The sequence below is a fragment of the Pieris napi genome, chromosome 16 (assembly GCF_905475465.1).
Source record: "Pieris napi chromosome 16, ilPieNapi1.2, whole genome shotgun sequence".
Taxonomy (NCBI): Eukaryota; Metazoa; Arthropoda; class Insecta; order Lepidoptera; family Pieridae; genus Pieris; species Pieris napi.
Window position 1 is genome coordinate 6,213,451 of NC_062249.1, and position 21,334 is coordinate 6,234,784.

At 31.4% G+C, this 21,334-nt stretch overlaps 1 protein-coding gene and 1 long non-coding RNA gene across 3 annotated transcripts; one reads left to right on the top strand and one right to left on the bottom strand.

The window, feature by feature from the left end:
- Positions 1-1,015: 1,015 nt before the first annotated feature.
- Positions 1,016-18,976, top strand: LOC125057088 (dual specificity protein phosphatase CDC14AB-like). Of its 2 annotated transcripts, none has more exons than XM_047660557.1 (8): positions 1,016-1,166; positions 1,894-2,034; positions 7,186-7,445; positions 11,870-12,076; positions 12,647-12,965; positions 13,764-13,902; positions 14,257-14,434; positions 14,620-18,976. In XM_047660557.1, the coding sequence occupies exons 2-8, from the start codon at positions 1,989-1,991 to the stop codon at positions 15,583-15,585; spliced, it is 2,115 nt and encodes a 704-aa protein (XP_047516513.1). In that variant the 5' UTR covers positions 1,016-1,166; positions 1,894-1,988; the 3' UTR covers positions 15,586-18,976. The 2 variants fall into 2 exon arrangements, with proteins under 2 accessions (XP_047516513.1, XP_047516514.1); XM_047660558.1 differs by lacking the exon at positions 1,016-1,166 and adding an exon at positions 1,199-1,609.
- LOC125057090 lies at positions 18,967-20,896 on the bottom strand. Its single transcript, XR_007118164.1, has 4 exons — positions 20,759-20,896; positions 20,417-20,609; positions 20,011-20,117; positions 18,967-19,118 (listed from the first exon to the last, which is right to left on the bottom strand). It is a non-coding gene; the product is annotated as an uncharacterized LOC125057090 (long non-coding RNA).
- Positions 20,897-21,334: the final 438 nt, after the last annotated feature.

Sequence of the window (21,334 nt, forward strand, 5' to 3'; positions counted from 1 at the left end):
TAAGAGAAAACTGTAACGAGAATTACAAACGAAGGTATAACAGCGGCGTGTACTTCGGAAAAAATTGTAACCCGACAATTATGCAATAAAATTCTGAATAAAAAATTGTATTGCTTTTCTTTACCCTATTTTCTCATCTTTTCCCTGTAAGTAGGTAGAACACCGCTAATATAAATAAATAAAATATACTTTTTACATAACAGAAATATTGTTTCATCGAAGTATGCAGAAAATAATATTATTTGAAAAATTACATCTGCTAAATGTAAATAAAATAGGTAAATTTTTTACTCATAAATGGCAACATTACGTCATGCGATTGCAGCGCCGCGTCTGGGGGACTTCTTTCATGAAAAGGACTATAGTCACGTATTACCGTAGATAGAGTATAGAACTAGATGAGCTTCTAAAATAACAATATTAACTAAAGAGAGAAGGCATTAACGTGAAATACTTAAGTGCGAGTGAAACAGAGTATCAGTTTTTCTGTCTCTATTTGCGTATCGGGTTTTATTTGTTTACCACCGAACCCTTGGTGGTAAACAAGTTTTCACCGCTTACTGATAAATCTGTGAAACCCAAGTCAAACCCATATTTTAAGACTTTATCCTTATAAGAGGTGTATTTAAAGTGTCAGTAATTGTGAATTGTTGCATAATTGACTGTAAAAGCTATAGTGAACGTAAAGAACCAAACATAACCTTTCATCGGTAAGTAGCTTATTTTGTCACGACTCAGTAACTTTGTTCAAGAATTATTCATTCGAATGTGTATTTTGGTCAATAATAAGCAATCTTCAATGAATTAAAACTGTAAATACGACATATGTCGATCATTCGCTATCTCACACGCTGTACGCTGATGCCTGTTCTATACCATAGTCCGTCTACGGTATTTACTTACGAAATTTAATCTATATATGTTGACACTTGACAGACTTGGTGTAGACTTGACACACGCGCAGTATAGCGCAATTATTATACGGTATCGGTAAATACATTAATCTGGAATGTTATCTGTAGTGCACTGTGCAATTGTGCCGCGCAGTGTTACCCATCTCTTCAGTCAGTGTTTTAAACGTAAATGGGGATCTTTGAATTAAAACCATTCATCTGAATAATTTACTTCCGGCAAATGCCGATCTTTTTTGTTACATTACGAACCAGGTAAACTACTTGAGTTAGAGCTCAAATCAGGCAGAACGGCGGTTTGCGACCTTGTGAATTGTGATGCTACGTCTACTATTGTGATTTGTTGTTACGCCCGGTTTTTTGCTAGTCAAGTGTTGAACAAGTTGCTGAGCGGTGCTGTACAATGTTATCGGAAGACTTAATATATGATTTTATCAATTTAATCCGTTGAAAGTTCTCAATGTTCCTATTTGGTAGCATCTGACCTTAGTTTTAAGTAAGAATTCGCGACCCACGCCGCGTAATAAAACTCCTACGCGCCACCAAGAAATAAGTGTCTTGTAACTAAAAAACGACAGAATGTTAACAAAACTAGTGGATTTCTAGAGTAACTTTTCAGTAATTTCAGTGTGTTAATAATATACGTTATATTATGGACAACAAGTGATATTATTTACAGATTGAAGTGTTGTATGATGGTAATAGCATTATTTGTGGAGTAACTACTGATTTTATAAAGTTGTCAAGGTTAAAATACACTTTTAAGGAATAAGCTTCTCATTATTGGAACAGATGGCATAAATTGTAGTTAATTACTATTCTACAACCTTCTTTTAATTAGATTATTCTAAATCTATATCCTTTAACACAGTACTTATCTAATAAGATGATAGTGTTAAAGAAGAAATCACATCCATTTGAACTGAGTTCATTATGGTGATCTATCTATATGATATCTTTTATGTAACAATTTTTTTTGCAGATAATGATTAATATGAAAGTGGGTTTGGACATCCTACTTAGTGTTGTAGACCTAAAATAAAGAAATCAACCAATCTGTTATGTTACAAAGTGAGAATGGATGAAAATGATATCATAATTTCTTCTACGGAGATAATTAAAGGTAACTAATTGTAACTTCTATTTTTTGTTTTTTACAATCATGTATCAGTAAAAATATTACTTAATTGGTGTCCTCTTTATTGCGAAGGAATATATATCAAATTAAATTACTAATAGCTGCTCACTCCTAATACATAATTGTTATAATATGATAATTCATGTTTAATATATAAGTATACGTTTTAAAATTAATTATAGTTGTAAATTTTATTCAATTTAATGAACACTTTTGATAACTTGCAATCCTTCTAATATGGAAAAAAATACATAACTTTTTACTACCACAATGTTGATCAAGGAACAGCAATTAACTTTTGATATTTTAAAAATATAACAGCCTATTTATCTAATATATAAAATTCTCGTGTCGCGGTGTTTGTAGTTAAACTCCTCCAGAACGGCTGTACCGATTCTCATGAAATTTTGTGTGCATGTTGGGTATGTCTCAGAATTTGACAACATCTATTTTTCATCCCCCCAAATGTAGAAGAAGTAGTCTACCCCTAAATTATTATTTATTAATTTTTAGATATTTTTTTTATGATACAGTATTAAATAATACATACAACCCCTAATTTTCACCCCTCTACGATCAACCCCTATTTACATGGCAAAACGATGATTGCCGGATCAGCTAGTTATCTATAAATATTTGAGTTATTGGTTAGTTATTAAATATAATTTTAAATATGTGGGAGTCATAAACTGTTAAAGTAACACAATGACATCAACATCAACAAAGGGAATTACATCAGATGACAGTTACAAAGCTTCTAAGTGACCTTCAGGTTTTATGTAATCCATTACAAATTGTTTGTCAAGGTTCCTCTGAGTATTGGCAATGATATTAGTTCCTTTAAAATTGTGTCTACCAATTAGTTTTGGTATGAATCTAGTTTTCTATTTAAATATAAAGACATGTAAATTCTTCTTGGAAAACAGGCTAGACAAATTTGGGGACGTTCGATTTAATTTTTAACTAAGACAACACAAGTAGTTTAATTTATAATATTTGACTGTAAATGGCTGAGTGTTAAAACAATTTATGAAATTTTATTCTCCAGATGTAACAATTATTTTGCAACACAGAAGATCATGTCATTTTTAGTAAATTAATACTAAATATAGAGTTTTTCCTAAAGATAGTAAACTTGCTTTTTCTCCGATTACTTCATAACAGGTTATAATAGTTTTCACTTTTATGACTTTTTAAGGCAGTACTCGTACTTCAACTGTTGCATTGAAAGTATCTACAATATACATATAACAAGATGTTGTTTGAGTGAAAATTTATGCCATACATAGAATAGTTATAATAATATAACTTAATATAAATAATATCAATAAAGATGGTGATATCCGTTAAAAGTACATCTATTTCAATTTCGCTATAAAATAAACCTGAAATATATATGCATTCAATAATCACCCTAAGGATAGTCAATCAACTTCAAAAAATTCGAAGAAGATTATCCATTTAACATGTTTTTTATATGAAATTATCAGTGGAATACTTATTATGCTTGATAACATAACTTACTTTAAATATCTTCTGAAATATAATTTATAAAGTTTTCAATCTTTTATTATTAAACTTTTTCCTATAATATCGCGTTCTCATAATTTTAAGTTCACACGCAACTGCAACCTATGTTTTATTTTATATTTCACCTTTAAGCTAATCTGCTTTGTCGGTTTCGAGATATATATATATTGCCAAGTGGTTTCGTGCTATCCTCATACTGAGGTCGTTTGTTCCAACACTAATTAACAAAAATCAACGACGTGTCATACAACAGAATATACTGACCTACGTGCATATAAAGAAAATAGAAACAAATGATTTGTACCAAACCGATGTCTCAGGCATATTTCTATGTCTCCTTGTTCAATTAAATTCAATAAGCGATCAGATTTCACAGCCTACAAACTAGATCCAATTACTGTTTTACTCTGTACCATTATCTGTAAGAAAGAGTTGTGATTGTGTACTCAAGCATGTATAAGACATCCACTCTTGTGCGTTTTAACTACATGGGCATGTTCTAAGTCCATAACTTTTTATGTATATAAATTATGCAAACCACATAGCATTTGCCATTACGTTGCAGCGCCGTCTTACCGGTAATTTGCATACATTATGCATGGTGTTTTTGAAAGATAAGAAAATAGAAACATTAAAAAGATCTATGAACTTTCTTTCTTTTTCATTCTAGGTTCTGTTAAAGTTCTTCAATAAAGAAAAATAAGTACATATTTACTTTTTGACCTATATTTAGCACTAATTTCAGAGAGAGATATTAATTAGGCCCATAACCCGAAAATCTGTGATTTCTTTTTATATTTTATAAAACAAACGTAAATATCAGGAACAATATGATTTATTCAGGTTTTAAATTACCTTAACCATATCAAAGGTTGCTTTAAGCACGGCAAATTGCTGAACAATCATGTTATTCACTGTTTTATACCGTAACATATTTTAATGTAAGCCTAGGTTTACAAATAAATACCGGCTTCATGATTGAGCAAAGTACTTGGTAGATTTTACGCCGGAAGTACAAACTTCGATTTCTAGTAAAACTATTTTCGATTTAATATTATAATGAAATAATAAACAAAAACATAGTAAAAAAATGCCGGCTTATATTGAAATCTCTAAAATTTTTATATACAACCCTTTAACTATCAGACTATCCGGTAAGATAAAAATTTATTAATTTAAAAATTGACTTCACACCTGATTAGTTATAAGGTCAAAAACTTGACTTTGACCTATGCTTTTTTAATATTTAAATATTCCAAGTGACCAGCATATTTACAATTTAAATCAAGCCTCCGCAAGTTCTAAATTCAAAAATAGGCATCGCTTCCTACCCTACACATGCAATGATGTAGGGTGCAAGTGTTGGAGTGCCCTTGAAGTTATGTAACGTATGGCCCAAGGACAGGCGGAAAAAATATTTGCATTTGGTTATCTATGAATATCTAATGAGCTGTATCTCGTGATTTTTCGGAATAGAATTCGCAATAAACAATATAAAAATTTTGGTTAAATTCGGAAATCAAGCATGCGTCTATTGTTATTGTTTCGTGCCTTCAAAAGGGAAATACAGATGCTATTTTTTCTTCGAGTGTTAACATCTCACGATTCACTCTAATACATCAATGTTGTAATAGACTTAATGAATCAGGCATTATAAACACATTATCACTAATGTTCACGATAGTTCAAGTTGTTATTATTATCCTGATAATAACCGAGTTTGTTCTCGTTGAAAAAAACTACATCGTGTTATATGAAATCGCTTAAGTCATTATTCTATGGTCTAGGTCTTATCAATTTTCCTTGTTACGTTGCATGTAAATAATAGTATGCGAAATTACCTCTTAACTGGTGCAGGGTTGGGTTACCTGTCAAGAGTTGAAACGCCATTCTAGCGTTAATTAGAATTTGATCAATTTCATCGTTCTCCTTGAAATGTGGGCTAGTGTGCTGATTTTGGCATCGATTCTTTTTCAAGGTTTGTAAGTTGGTGTAAAGACGAAAAAGTTTTACTACTTTGCTACCGACTTACACCTATAAAGTTGAAGCAATTTCAAAGAAATATAATCTCTAATGAGTTTACTAAGTATGAAACGTAACACATAAAATATTTGTTTGTCAAAACTTATGTATCTCTGTAAAAGTATTTTTTTGTGCAAATATTTTACGAATTACCGTATAGTACTTGGTCGATTTATTGTTAGTTTTCTCGAATATAACAAATATATATATATACACGTATCATAATAAGATTCGTTGTTGACCGTAGCTAGAAAGTTAGACTCTTATTTTTCGTAGAACAGGAGGCAAACGGACAGGCTAAGTGTTAAATGATACCGCCCCGCCCGCGCCGCCCATGGACACTAATCTACTAACAATTTTACAAATAGAATCATTTGTTCTTTTGACTTCATCTATCTATTCAACAAACTGTGCATTGTATTTAAATATTCAAGATATAATGCAAACATTTGAAATGCATGTAACAAAATCAACACAGCGCGGCGTCGTAATTGGTAATTTAATAATTACGGAGCCAATTCCGTGTATTTTTTATGCATGTACCAATTAACGTGGTCAGCGAATATTAATGACATTCGAGCAGAGATGACTTCAATTAAAAGTTGTGTCAATATACGTGAGGTGTCATTGCCTAAATTGGAGTACGATTTTTATTAATACCATAGGCACATTTGTAAATTAATACATACATTGTCAACTGAGCACTAAGAAAGTACATAAGTACATAGCCAGGATTCAAACGTACGACCTCAGTCAGTCAGGATCATATGTCTAATCCTCAAAATGCTCTTTATATTATGTTTTATTTGCTAAAATTATGTTTACTGTCATATTTTGTATATATTATATACATTTTACAGTTTGCTAATACGAAAAATTTGCCCTTTGCCGCTTTTTTATGAATATAAGTGCAGACTTTTACAAATCTAAGTCTGAAAACTATTAAATTTTATTTCTTTAGGTGGAGTTAGACAGAATTACTTAGAAGCATGCGATAGTTCAGTTTTGCGAATTGAAAGAGTATTTCATTTCGTAAGCAATTCAAAGTCTGATTGAATTTAAAAGAAAACCTGGTAAAGCTTTCAAATCAATTTAGAAAAAGGTTTGTCGTGTATTGGCTACTAGAATTCAGTTGCTTTGCCTGATATGTATCATGATAAAGAAATATAAAAAAGGCCAAAGCGAAAGAAAATCCGAACAAAATCAACTTAAAACTATAATAATACTAGCTGACCGGGCAAACGTCGTTTTCCCATGTATATCATTTATAATAAAAAAATAGCGGGTGATCGTAGAAGGGTGAAAATTGAGGATTGTATGTATTTTTGTATGTTGTATCATAAAAAAATAGAAATTAAAAAATTTGTCTAAAAAATAAAAATAAAATTTTTGGGGTGGACTACCCCTAACATAGATGTTGGCCGATTCTCATAGATACCGGATAAGCACAAAAAATTTCATCAAAATCGGTCAAGCCGTTTCGGAGGAGTATGGCAACGAAAACTGTGACACGAGAATTTTATATATGTATTAGATTAGATAATGTTGCTCTTAGGTAATACATATGGTTATATTTTTTTTCAGATAGATTATATTTCGCAACACTCAAAACCGGTTACAAACCAAAGCCTACCCGCAATAGTAAATACTTCCACATTGAAGATGAGATTGTATATGAAAACTTCTACTATGATTTTGGACCTTATCATCTGTGCCATTTGTATCAATTTTGCAACAAGCTTAATGAAGAATTGGAGAAGAATCCGAAGAAAAAGATCGTCTTCTACACCAGCAATAGTGAAACTCTTAGGCTTAACGCGGCCTATCTTATTGGGAGTTATCAGGTTAGATATTATGGTACTTGTGCCTATAAAAGATGAATATTTATTGTTTTATTAGCAGGTCAGGCTCATTGCTCGTCTTTATAATTTAACTTATTAGATAAAACCTTATGTATAAAACCTTAAACTGTAAATGCCACACAATTTGACATACAACGTTGGCAAGGTGGTCGAAACGATTTACTATACATAGGTACAGTACTGTACAGAAAAACATTACGGTGCGTTAAATGGGGGGGGGGGGGACGGTGAATGTGTGTCAATAATCTCTTAGAAGTGTGCGAATACACTGAGGGGTTTAGATGTATATAAATATTAGTCTAGTCGACAAGTTGAAAATGGAACAAATAAGAGATACTGCTCTTAAAATTATGTGCGATAGCTCATTGGATCCGGAATGACGTCTAGAAAAATGTGCTAAAAGCGTGTATTAGCACATAAAAAATTGCAAAAGTTATAGACCATTAAAGATGACAAAAAAATGGCATTTAGTTTTTTGCCAATATTTAATAAACTATTAATATTTAAGAAATTTCAAATAAAGATACTGAAAGAGGAGGAAATTTCCAATAAAAAACTCCTGACTCCCAGAACTCTACCTCCATTATTTATAATGTTAATTTAACGCTGAAAATAGGTCTGCGGGTGACATTTTTAGGATTCGCGCGTGGCGTCAAAAGCGACTACGGCACATTAATTCATTTATTTAAGGTATTGAATATTTTTTTTTAAATTTGAAAAAATTATGGTGTGTTCTGAACACTATAATTAATTTACTCCCGTTGAAAATTTTACTTAAAGTTAATTTTTCAACAAGTTAAATAATTGTTAACTAACCAAATTTTCTCGAACGACCGTCTTAATTGTAAGTGAAAAAAAATGTTTAAATAATGGTCGTAAAAATATTTCGCTTCGTAGAGCCTTTCTTACATACATACTTAACAAGATCGTGCCATAAAAGTTAAAAAAATATTTATACTTTGTTTATAACAATTTTTTTACTTAAACAAAAACTTAAAAATCCATGTAATGATGTTAAAAATTTTTTTTTCTTCTAAATCATCATATAATCGTTTTTTTATTAATACAAGATATTTATTGATTTGCAAAAAAAAAATTCCCGCCATTTGTTGATAATTTTTTTTTAAACAAATTGATTAAATCAATATTTAAAAACAAAATTTAACACAACTTTATTACATTAAAAATTTTATGATTTTCAAAAAAATTTTTGTTCCTTTATAACAATTTTTAATTGTTTATAATCGTTTTTTTTAATTTTCTATTGTTTAAATAATTAGTTAAGAAATTTTTTGACGTGATAACGTCTTTAAAATCGTTTTAGTCGGGTGACATGTTCAGAAACTTGTGTCACACCTAAACCTCACGAGCGCGATCGCAGGTATAACGAGAGAGAGACGGACCGATCTCCCGTCTCATCTCGAGCGCTGCCAGTCATTCCGTGAATGTATGAAGAAAAATGTATATCATAGTCGAATAAGTAAACTTGTCATTTTACACCAAAAGTGTGAATAGATGTAATTTAAAATTTGAAAAAATTGTTATCTTCATTAATTCCTTACTTCCCAAAAACTTATATCACCAATAAGACGTTATCACGTAAACATCTCGATCGTAAACCTACTTTACAAACAACCAATATTTTTTTTTCTAAAAATCATAATTGACAGTCCTCTATAAAGTAACAGAATTTTTTTTTTAATCAACAATTCTATTGTTTATTAACTTACCAATTTGTTATAAACATTTTGTAAATTTTTTGATTATTATGAATATTACTTTTATTTAAAATTAATTTTTTTTTCTATACTTTGTTATATATGGTTGTTTTTGTTAATTTTAGAAGTTTTAGAAAAAAATAAACAAAAGTTGAATATTTGTTTATAACAAATTGGTAAGTTAATAAACAATAGAATTGTTGATTAAAAAAAATTTTTTTTCTTTTACTTTATAGAAGACTGTCAATTATGATTTTTAGAAAAAAAAAAATTCTTAACTAATTATTTAAACAATAGAAAATTAAAAAAAACGGTTATAAACAATTAAAAATTGTTATTAAGGAACAAAATTTTTTTTAAAAATCATAAAAGTTTTAATGTAATAAAGTTGTTAAATTTTTTTTTTTAAATATTGATTTAATCAATTTGTTTAAAAAAAATTATCAACAAATGGCGGGAATTTTTTTTTTGCAATTCAATAAATATCTTGTACTAATAAAAAAACGATTATATGATGATTTAGAAAAAAAAAATTTTTTTTAACATCATTACATGGATTTTTAAGTTTTTGTTTAAGTAAAAAAATTGTTATAAACAAAGTATAAATATTTTTTTAACTTTTATGGCACGATCTTGTTAAGTATGTATGTAAGAAAGGCTCTACGAAGCGAAATATTTTTACGACCATTATTTAAACATTTTTTTTCACTTACAATTAAGACGGTCGTTCGAGAAAATTTCGTTAGTTAACAATTATTTAACTTGTTGAAAAATTAACTTTAAGTAAAATTTTCAACGGGAATAAATTAATTATAGTGTTCAGAACACACCATAATTTTTTCAAATTTAAAAAAAAATATTCAATACCTTAAATAAATGAATTAATGTGCCGTAGTCGCTTTTGACGCCACGCGCGTATCCTAAAAATGTCACTGCAGACCTATTTTCAGCGTTAAATTAACATTATAAATAATGGAGATAGAGTTCTGGGAGTCAGGAGTTTTTTATTGGAAATTTCCTCCTCTTTCAGTATCTTTATTTGAAATTTCTTAAATATTAATAGTTTATTAAATATTGGCAAAAAACTAAATGCCATTTTTTTTTTCATCTTTAATGGTCTATAACTTTTGCAATTTTTTATGTGCTAATACACGCTTTTAGCACATTTTTCTAGACGTCATTCCGGATCCAATGAGCTATCGCACATAATTTTAAGAGCAGTATCTCTATTTTGTTCCATTTTCAACTTGTCGACTAGACTATATCTACCTATCGAAGTAATTCATTTTGATCTAAAATTTTAAATCCGTAATAAATTAAATTTTGGTTTTATTTTAACTGCTACGTGTCTGGAAAATTGAAAAAACAAATGCTTCCGTACAGTAGCTAGTAACGTAAAAAATATTTTTTTATACAATAAATTGCGTAGGTATCAGAGCTTACGTCGGTCATCAGTGTTTTAGATTAACGTTTTATTGGATAATCGACTCGCGTGGGACGATGTATCGTATCTACTTTAGCAAAATTACAGTTTGATTGTATTGGCTTAGATGTTATTTGTCTAATTCGAAAGGTATTATGTACTAATATATTACTAGAAATAGTTGTGGAATATGTAAGAGCATATTTTAGCCCCGAACACTTGAGAGAACGGAAGAGCCTTATTCACAATAATTAATGAAAGGATCGAGGAAAATATCAAAATAGTTATTTATATTATATATACATATATTTGATTAACGTATTTTACGCTAGAAGAGCATTAGTCAATTATTGATTTCATATGAGTCAAATCACTAGTTATCAAATTCTAGCCTTTAGAATTATCACTAAAAGCACCATTCACTAATCATGAAAGTTCACTATCATTGGTATCAGACAGTATTTATTTGTAATTATTCTACTATGTTTGTTGAAAGCGTTCGCGATAACTACAGAATATATGAAGCGTTCTAGTTAAGAGAACCTTTAATATAGATTACGGCAACGAAACGTCAGCAATATACCGAATTCACTTAATCTGAATGTGGATTAAACCTTGGCTCTTTGAATATTGAGATATTTGTTTTGTTGATGCTTTCATTTTGTTATTACCTTAACAGTTATTTTGCAAATAATTTTCCGTGTCATCTATATATATAAAAATGAAACCCGTTTTCCGTTGTCACGACATAACATGAAAACGGCTTGACCGATTTGTCTGATTCTTTTTTTATAATATTCCTTGAAGTACGAGTATGGTTCTTACGGAGAGAAAAATTAAAAAAATTGAGTGAAAAAGTCTAAAAACAACACTTTTCTATATTCCCATACAAAATATTCGTAATAATATTTAAAGGCAATTTGAACTTTAATACCATATCATAAAGTTCAAGTGTTAGTGGAGGGGTTCCGGGAAGGTAAATTTTTACTTTTTGACATAATGTATTTGTTGTCTTATCAACTTTCTTTTTTTATCTTACTAGCCAGACCGGTGTCCCGAATAGCAGAATAAATATTTATAAAAAATAAAGAATCGACTGTTAGGCGGTACGATGTTCGCCAGGCCAGCTAGTAGTTATATAATTATGTGAAATAGTTTATAATTATTTTTTGACACCGAATTTTTTATTTCATTTGCGACTAACAGCCTTAAGCGCGTTTTATTAACAACGGTTAAGTAACAAAACATTTTTTTTTAAATTCCAGATAATATATCTGGGCTCCTCCCCTGGTACGGTCTACAAGCAGCTAACAGAAGGCACTTGGTCCTTATTAAACTTCCGTGATGCGTCTGGCGGACCAGCGCTCTTCGACATATCGCTTCTAGATGTGCTGCAGGGCATCAAAGTGGCTCATGATGCGAAATTCTTCGACTTCGAGCACTTTGATACGGAACAGTATTTGTTTTATGAGGTACGAAATGTTAAAGACCTTCTCAATACAAAATTTTTTAGAAGGATTTATTAAGTCAGTATTAGTTTCATTGTACACTTAAGAGTCTTCACATTTATTTTTTTAATTAATGGTTAATTGTTGACATCTTCTAATCCATACAAAACAATTCTGAGTTTCATTGATATTTTAAGACAAGTAGGTAATACAATCTGGTTCTACATTAGTTTTTTCAAGATATTAATTTATTTTTATCGCAAACCTGCAACGGTGGTCCTATCTACCTTCTTAATTGGATTAATTTGAAACTTTATCACGATATACGGAATTGAGAATATATAATACTAGTGAACCCGACAGACGTTGTCCTGCATGATATTTCAAGCAATTAGTAAAGCAAAGTATGAAAGTACCGACTGCAGCGCCATCTGGCGGGCTGATTTGTGAATCTAAACCATTCCCAGATCCCCTTGAACACACACAAAAAATTTCATCAAAATCGGTCCAGTCGTTTGAGAGAAGTTCAGTGACATACACACTCACAGAAGAATTATATATATAAAGATTGTATTTGTGACCATAAAATTGCAGAAAGTAGAAAACGGTGATCTCAACTGGATAATACCCGGGAAAATGCTGGCGTTTTCCGGTCCCCACCATCGCTCGCGTTTGGACCGGGGTTACCCCCTACATAGCCCGGAACACTACCACGAATATTTCAAGAAGCACCACGTGACCACCATCGTCCGGCTAAACAAGAAATCATATGATGCAAGGCAGTTTACCGCGCATGGATTTGAGCATAGGGAATTGTTCTTTGTGGATGGTTCCGTGCCTTCGGATCTGATAGTCAACAGGTTCATAAGGATCTCGGAGGTGGCGAAAGGCGCTGTTGCTGTACATTGTAAAGGTAATTCTGTTAATGTTATCTGTGCCTAATTTAACATTTATTTGGGATGGGTTCTCGTAAACATTCTGTTTGGAACACACAGTTGTTTCTAAAAAAAGGGTGCGTGTACTTATGTACGTGCGTAAGTTATACTTCTTTGGCATTATTAAAATAGTTTTTGATTTCATGCAAATAATTAATTACAATTAAATAATCAAAGACTGGAAAAGGAGTCATTATAGTCAATAAAGTTCAGTTTACATTTGAAAAATTAAATAAATTATTATTATTCTCTTACATTAAGTGTAACATAAATTCTATTATTATTCGAATGTTGTTTTTAAATTATGTCCAATGCCGTAGCATCTTCCTTGGGCAACTTCATTCTGTTAATTTTGTGTCACGGTGCACGCGCATCGTAAAATTTCACTCTCATCAATTTTTCATAACGCGCCTAAAGAAGTATAACTTCAAAAATTGTACCATAAATGCTCTTGAACAATGGAAAATGCAAATATAATAGAAGTCTTAATTTATTTTAATTAAGATAGAAAATAATTACAGATGTTAAAACACTCGAGTGATAAATTAGGTTTATTCGAAATACATAAAAATTTGTCAGCGAATTGTATGTATGCGCCTATTATACGAGTATATATAACTCCCTAACTACTGCACCAAATTTGATAATTTTTTTGTATACTTTATTATACAGGACAAATAGAAGAGATTTATTTTAAATACTTATATCACGCTTAACCCGGGTAAAACCGTAGTGCACAAAACGTTTGATGATAAAAATATTGTTTTTTTTTCCAGCTGGTCTTGGCCGTACAGGAACTCTGATAGCATGCTACATGATGAAGCACCATGCCTTCACAGCTCGAGAGGCTATCGCCTGGCTGCGGATCTGCAGACCTGGATCTGTTATTGGACACCAGCAGTGGTTCCTTGAGAAGTGAGTACGATACAAATAAGAGAGGATGCATATTAATGTCATTTTGATACTTAATTTTCTACGTAAGCTCAAGTGGTATATGACCATTTTTACAGTTTTAAAGTTGTGCATATATTATATGCATTGCGTTACGGAGCGTTCAACTGCGACAACTGTCCCCCCCTCCCAAAATTCGTTACGTAATACTTGAACGCCCTCTTAGATTGGATTCCTGCTTTTATACATTAATAACGACTGTTTTTCAAGTTGCCTCTCCCGAACCATTTAAAACCATGTGTTTTACAATTGCATACTATCAATTTTACTTGGCCTATTTATAATAAAAGTGCATTATAAAGCCAAAATCTTTTTCAGCATTCAACCTCGGATGCATGCAGAAGGAGATGCACACCGTCGAAGACACAACATCACGTGCCTACCCGTGTTTGCACGAGGGATATACAGCGACTTGGCCCCGGAGCCGGTGCCAATACAAGACAAACCAGTTTCGTTGCAGACCATATTACACGCCAAGAACGCTAATACCAATAAGGTAGGTTTTTTATGACGATAACTGATTTCATATTAAAGTGCTAAACCCAAATAAATATTTTTTTTAGAGATACGATTATTATTAAGTAATAAGTGAAACATCCTTCCTCTATATTACAGGGAAAGCTGAACATAATGACATCGACTATGTCACTTAAAATGATTTTACTTTTTACTATATTCCAGCTGGACAATGCCAATGCACTTAACGGGAACGAGACAGATCGAGAAAACAATATAACGCCAGTCATTGGCAAGTACAAGACTACCGCCTCCCCGATGTTACCAGTTAAGGTGTTCACACCAAAAATGAACTATATGCTTCCCACAAACAATGTAAAGAACGCCAATAACACCAACCTCAAACCACAGCCGAGATTAATAAACTCAACGATTAAATCTCACTACGCGGCCAAAACATCCACTTTCCCCCCTACGAGAGGTGCCAACTCCCAAGCCAAATTAACTGGGGTCAAAGCTCAATTTACGGGCAAAAACAGCTTCCACGGCCGTGCCAATCTTGCGCGACCGGCAAACTACACTCACGGCGCAAGCCCCATCAAGACATTTACCAGAAAAGCCATGAGTGTCACAAAAATGACGTCAAACGATACAAACGCCGTCACGACCGTCAGCAATGTTACCACAACTTTGACAACGCTGACGGAAAATTGTCATTTGAATGGCAAAAACCGTCTTCCATCAGAGCCGAATCTCAAAGCTACACCAAAAACTCCCGTAATAAACAGTGCCAGGAAGAAAATGATTGTTCGATCAAATTCCAGTTCTCGTAAAAAGCTTCCTAAAAGTGTCCCCAAAAGTAATCTCGAAGCGAGCCAAGAGCTATCATCGAGCGATACCAATATAACCAACATCTCTGTCGATTCCCTGGACACACCCTTCAGGTTCAGACGAAAACGGGATAAATCTAAAAGTCCCGAACCGATGGACACCTTATCTAACTCGGTTATAACGGCTGATGTGACTCCAGAAAACTACGAGGAGACAAATAATTCTCAAGGGAATAAGTTGTATAAAATTAAGGCATTACGAAAAAAATGTCCTTCATTCGGTGTGAGCTTATTGAAGAAAGAGGGTGTCCAAACCAGATCGAGTAGTTGCGCTAGCGGTTCAACCGTTAAGAAGAAATGATCTCTACTTAGCGTAGCGAGTTAGTTATAGTTGTGCATAGCACATGTTGTATTTGTTTTAGGCAACTCGAAGGACTTTTTTGATAATCTATTGGAATCAAATGCATTTACAACATTTATCTATGAAAACGATTTCGCTGACATCGATTGGACAATGAATTTCTATTACAATTATGTTATCAAAAATGATCCTTCGAGCCGGATTGGTAGGTTTGTTTAGATTCGTGCCGACTGACTCGTTAACCCATATCACGTTTGTTCCCTAATAAAAAGGTTTTCTAAACAAATTTATCAATTAAGTAATCGCTTTATAGACCCCAATAATTGCTAAAATACGAAGATCCGTGGGCGTTTTTTTTTTTAATTTAATGGTTTTTATATATTCGGACTAACTAATATTTAATTTTGCATTTGTAAACAGATGTATATTTTAAACGTATATTATTGGGAAATTCATGAGGTTGATATTAAAAAGTTACATATATCGTGAGAAGCGCCCGCGATTACGTATTTTAGTAAAATGCCTAAATGTTTATTATATTTCATATTATATAGACATAAGTGGTTGAATGTCCAATAATTAGTTGTGTTAAGTTTCAAAACTGTTTTTGCATTCTATATTTTTACCCACCTTTATCTATATTCTTTTTTTTTAATTATTTTCATTTAAAACAATTTATACATATTTACAGTATATTGTTGCGTTTCAATTAATACATAATTCAATTAAAAAAAAGATTTATATTTTTTGTTCTAAAAGAGCATCATTTTGTTATTACCTAAATTTATTATAAAATTTTATTTTATTTTGAAAATGCTTTGTATTTTATTTTTATTTTATATATAAAAACGTAAAGAGTTATTGGAATTTCAAGTTAGTTGTTAAGATGACATATTTTTGTAATATAATTATTTTTATTGTTAGTTTATAAATGCCATTTAAGCTTTTCAAGGCTTCCTTGTTATACTTAACATGATTTATTGTATCTTAGTTTTTGCAATATTTTGCACGAGTTAATAGTTATTTAATAGTTAACTTACATTGAGTATGTTACTAAGTAATCCCATTATGTTGATTTAAAATTAATAGAGTCATTGAATTATATAATATATAAAATACAGTCGAATTTAAAGTCATATCACAAAATGTATTTCACTATATTTTTCGTTATATCATCCCGGATTTTGTTTCGAAAATGATATGTTGAGGTTAGAAGCAGTGTTATTATCAAAAAGTCAAATCAGTAAAATTGAAAGAAAATATTCTCTATAGGTACTTGTCATTTTATTTTTGTTTATTTAACTACGTACTAGGGTTGTCTTCCTAATTATTTAAATAACCCGATTTTATTTGTACTCTCTCAAAAGGAGTTAAAAACGTATTTTATATCAAAAGAAATGATTTTAATTGTTCGTAAAAACTTTCCAATATCAACAGCAACCACAAGATATTAAGATAACTGCATATGACGTCAATATTTATTTTCAATAGGTAAGATAAGTATAAAGTGTCCCAAACTAATTGTAGTGAAACTTTACAAGATAATGTAAACAAAATTTATATTAGTTGTGTTGTAATATAAGACTGTTGTTTATGCCATTTTTAATACTTTATCTAGTGTGTGGTACTTACAATATTAGAAAACATTCAACTATACGGTGTTGGCTTAAAACATAATATTTTTTTTATTAATAACATGCTCTGTCCATCCTACTAAATATTGCAGGAATTGGTCCTTCGGTACGGATTTTTTAAAAGTTTTTAGATAATATTGTAAGTACAGCCCGGACTGTTAGTATTTAGCCAGCTGGTGAGCCGTTTTAAACGTACTGTATACATTTGGGTCTAACTTGTCGTTTTTCTGTCAATGTTGGTTGTGTATTTAAAATCTAGTATAACAATTGACTGATTATATGGAGTCACATGTTTTGAGGAATAATTTTAATGCAAGTCAAAGAAAATGCTTATTACGAAACAGCAGGCAGCTAAAATTGATAGCGCTTTGGAAGTGACGGTTGACGGCAATGAATTAATTAAAGTACAACATTTATTTACATATATAGAACAATTAAAGTGAGAAATACCCGTGCAGTAATCTGTACCGAGTTTTATAAAATATTAAACGGTTGTGTAGAACTATGAATTAAAAATTTTAGTAAAATTAAAAGTGATTTAGTTAACAATACTGATTTCGTAAAAAAGGTATAATTTCGGATTTGTAATATGAATGTTTGCCTTGCGTCATGTTGTCAATAAAAGTCAATTGTTATACTCACAAAATGGTGCGCGATTATGTCATAGATTTTCATTGCTTTTGATTTTTGTAGATATGGGTATTTTAATTTGACATTTTATGATCATGATTTACATTTATAGATAATTGTTTTTACAATCAAACTGGGCTGAATTTCATACTTTATTTGTGCTATTGTGGCTTGTATGACGAACTTTGAAAATAATTTTGCATTAGTAATCGTACATTATCATAAAGCTTTGAATTTGAATTTCCTTACTTAGCTTAAGTTGTTTCCATTGAAATTCGGCCTAGTTAATGACAATGGGGATAGTAAAGAATGTAAGGCTGATTTTTTAATCGTTCATTCTAGACATGTTATGGAAAGATAACGATTATGAGATCTTGCCATAAGTGCCATTCAGACACAGGTGACGAAAGTACTTTGAATGCTACTTTGATATATTTCTCGCAATATGTTTATTTCAAACTTGGAAATATAAAAATTCAATGTTAGGTATTCGCTATTACGTTAAGGAAATCCCTTAATATATACCTTATCCTAAAGTATTGCACGCTAAAATAAATACATATCAAGTCGACATGATTTCATTAGTGTGTTCATACAAATATTTGACGCATAGCGTTTAATACTTTAATTCATCCACAGTTAAATTCTTACGCCATTTAAAAAAAAAAAATATTCCTTTATATTCACAGATGTATTTTATATAATTATTTGAAGTGTCACGGAATTGCCTATCACACATCAATCAACCCTGTCATCACTCATTCTATTATCGCGGTTTTCGATGGATTATAATTAATCGTATAAGATAACGCATTACTATTAAATCGTGCAGGTTTCGAATAATAATTTTACGACCGTTTACATATCGCGGGATAGATCTGAGGTTGATTACAATTTTTTGCGAAAATTCTTCTATATATTGATAACAAAAGCCTGTGTCTGAAAGGCATACTAGGAATGTTATACATGGATTCGGGACCAGATTAACCCAATATGTATAGATAATTTAATTTTATATATGTTGTGATCAATCTAATCAGTTACTAATGCACCGTTACATAGTATGTGTATTCGAGTAACACCGTATGGTGAATAATCTTGCTTAATAAAAGATATATTACTATTTACTTGGTTGTTTTATTGACCTAACCTCAAGGACATGTTGATTATATTAAGTCAATTTATAACTTGTCTGTATAGTTCAGTTTGTAGGAACTGTGACGAACCAAGCTGGTGGTGCCGAATACTCAGTAGTAGTAGTAGTTGGAGCTGGAAATATAATAATTAATAATTAAGAGTGGAATAAATAAGTTCATCTAAACGTAAGCTCACACATCCATAAATCTTTATGGCTATACATACAGCGGACGTACAGTATCGTATAGTCATTAGTAGTTTTTATCCTCAATGGATAAACCCAAGATGCACAGTTTCGAATAAAAGTAACGCTCGAAAGTGTCCCGAAACACTATTTCTGTCCCTTTCTATAACAGTATGTCTATAACAGTATATGTTACAAGCATATATTATTGCAAAATCAACCTTACGCGAATTTCTTAAAGTTGTTATTACAACGCAGTGTATACGTACTTAAAGCAATAAAATTTTACGACCGACCGTGGTCGGTAGGACAAGGTATTGAGTGGAGTCGAACATGACTTTTATTTACAACTATTTAACATAATTTTAAATTTATCCGACTTTTCGGGTACTTTACAGCGTGCGTGGTCACGGTGACTGAAGACAAAAGGTGTTGGATGTTAAATAGTTGTAAATTTATAATAATACATAGCTTTAATCCGGTTTTTTCTTTAAATTAAAAAAAAATGTTAAATTGGCTACCTCCTGACCTACACTGTATATAGCGTAAATATATTTGTCAAAAACTACACACAAAAAAGTTCAAAAGTACATACATTTATTTATAAAAAAATATTGGTTGTTTGTAAAGTAGGTTTACGATCGAGATGTTTACGTGATAACGTCTTATTGGTGTCACGTCAAAAAAAAACACAAATAAATAACATCGACTCCACTTATTAGACGCGAGACTATTTGAAATGAGCGCACAATTTAGAATGTTGCGCTCATTTTTTGAGGACGTTTTTTAGACGTTGAGTGTGCATCTTGGGTTTTTTGTATATCAATGTTTTTATCTTACCTTGTACACATTGATAGTGTATTTCTAAATATTTGTCCGTGCCTGGACAAGGATCTCCAAATTCATCAGCATTCGCTAGTAAACTACAAGACTGTTTCATGTGACATCTAAAAAAACATTCGTAATTGAAATCATGAAAAGTTTTTGCGTTCATTTGATTTTTAACCAGCATTTTCGTATGAGTAGTATCATGTTCATGGTATCACTAATTTATTAATCTTGCTGGTTGCCTGAAGGGCATCTACAGCTCAACAGACTTTCTACTAAAAACCGGCACCAAGACTTGTTTGAATGTGGTCAAAGAAGTGTTTGGACGCTGCATCATCAAGGCAGGGGCACCTGATGGACGGACAGCTGACTGGGGAAGGACAAAAATAGACTATTGTTATAAAAGAAGTATACTTACCTATTATGTGCAACGCGCATAGATTGGGTTGAGAAACAGTTGGTATTCCATTTGGTGTTCCCGGTTTTATTACAAATTGTTATTAAAAATCGTCCATAGTTTGCTCGAATAAGACGTATAACTGAGCCGTTGTTACATTCAATGTTTAGTGTTTTTCCTTCACATGCATATCTTGTATCTATTTGAGGAGGTTCTGAAAGTTATTTCGTACTGAATCCAATAAAGAAATTAAAATTCATTGACGAATTAAAAATTAATGCGGCTAACTATGTATATAGCCTCTGATGTGTTAATTAAAAATATTTAATTACAAATTACTTATAAATAGTTTTATAAATATACCAGATACACATAATCCTAGGAAAGCGCCAAAAATAAAGAGTGTAAAAATTTTCATTTCGCAAAGATATAAAGAAATATGGTTCAGTTACGATTGAGACACAAATACTCGTAAAATGATGTTATCGTTATGATTTTGAATTCGAATGTTTGTTTATAGTTATAGTGACCTATGGGGTTGTAGAGATATGATTGTATTATATCACACATAAGTAAGGTTACGATTTAATAAAATAGAAAACTTTATTAATATACCTATTATTTTCATTTAACTATTTAAACCTTAATCCAACATAGTAATCAAGTTGAAGAAAACTTCAGATTGTACAGCCAGTGTCGCCGTTTTCGTCACTCATTCATAATGTCGATGGCGATGAAGTATGATTGTTAAACCACACGGCATGGTCGTCAACACAACTGTAAGCCCAAGCGATGCAGCCTTGCGATTCTGAAACTCAGTTTTCGAACTCACACAGCGGTTTTCACAGCGGCGGTCGCGCTCAAATCAGTCGTAAAGCAGTCATTTTACGATTTGGCATTCTGATACCAAACCGCTGTGTGAGTTCGAAAAGTGAGTTA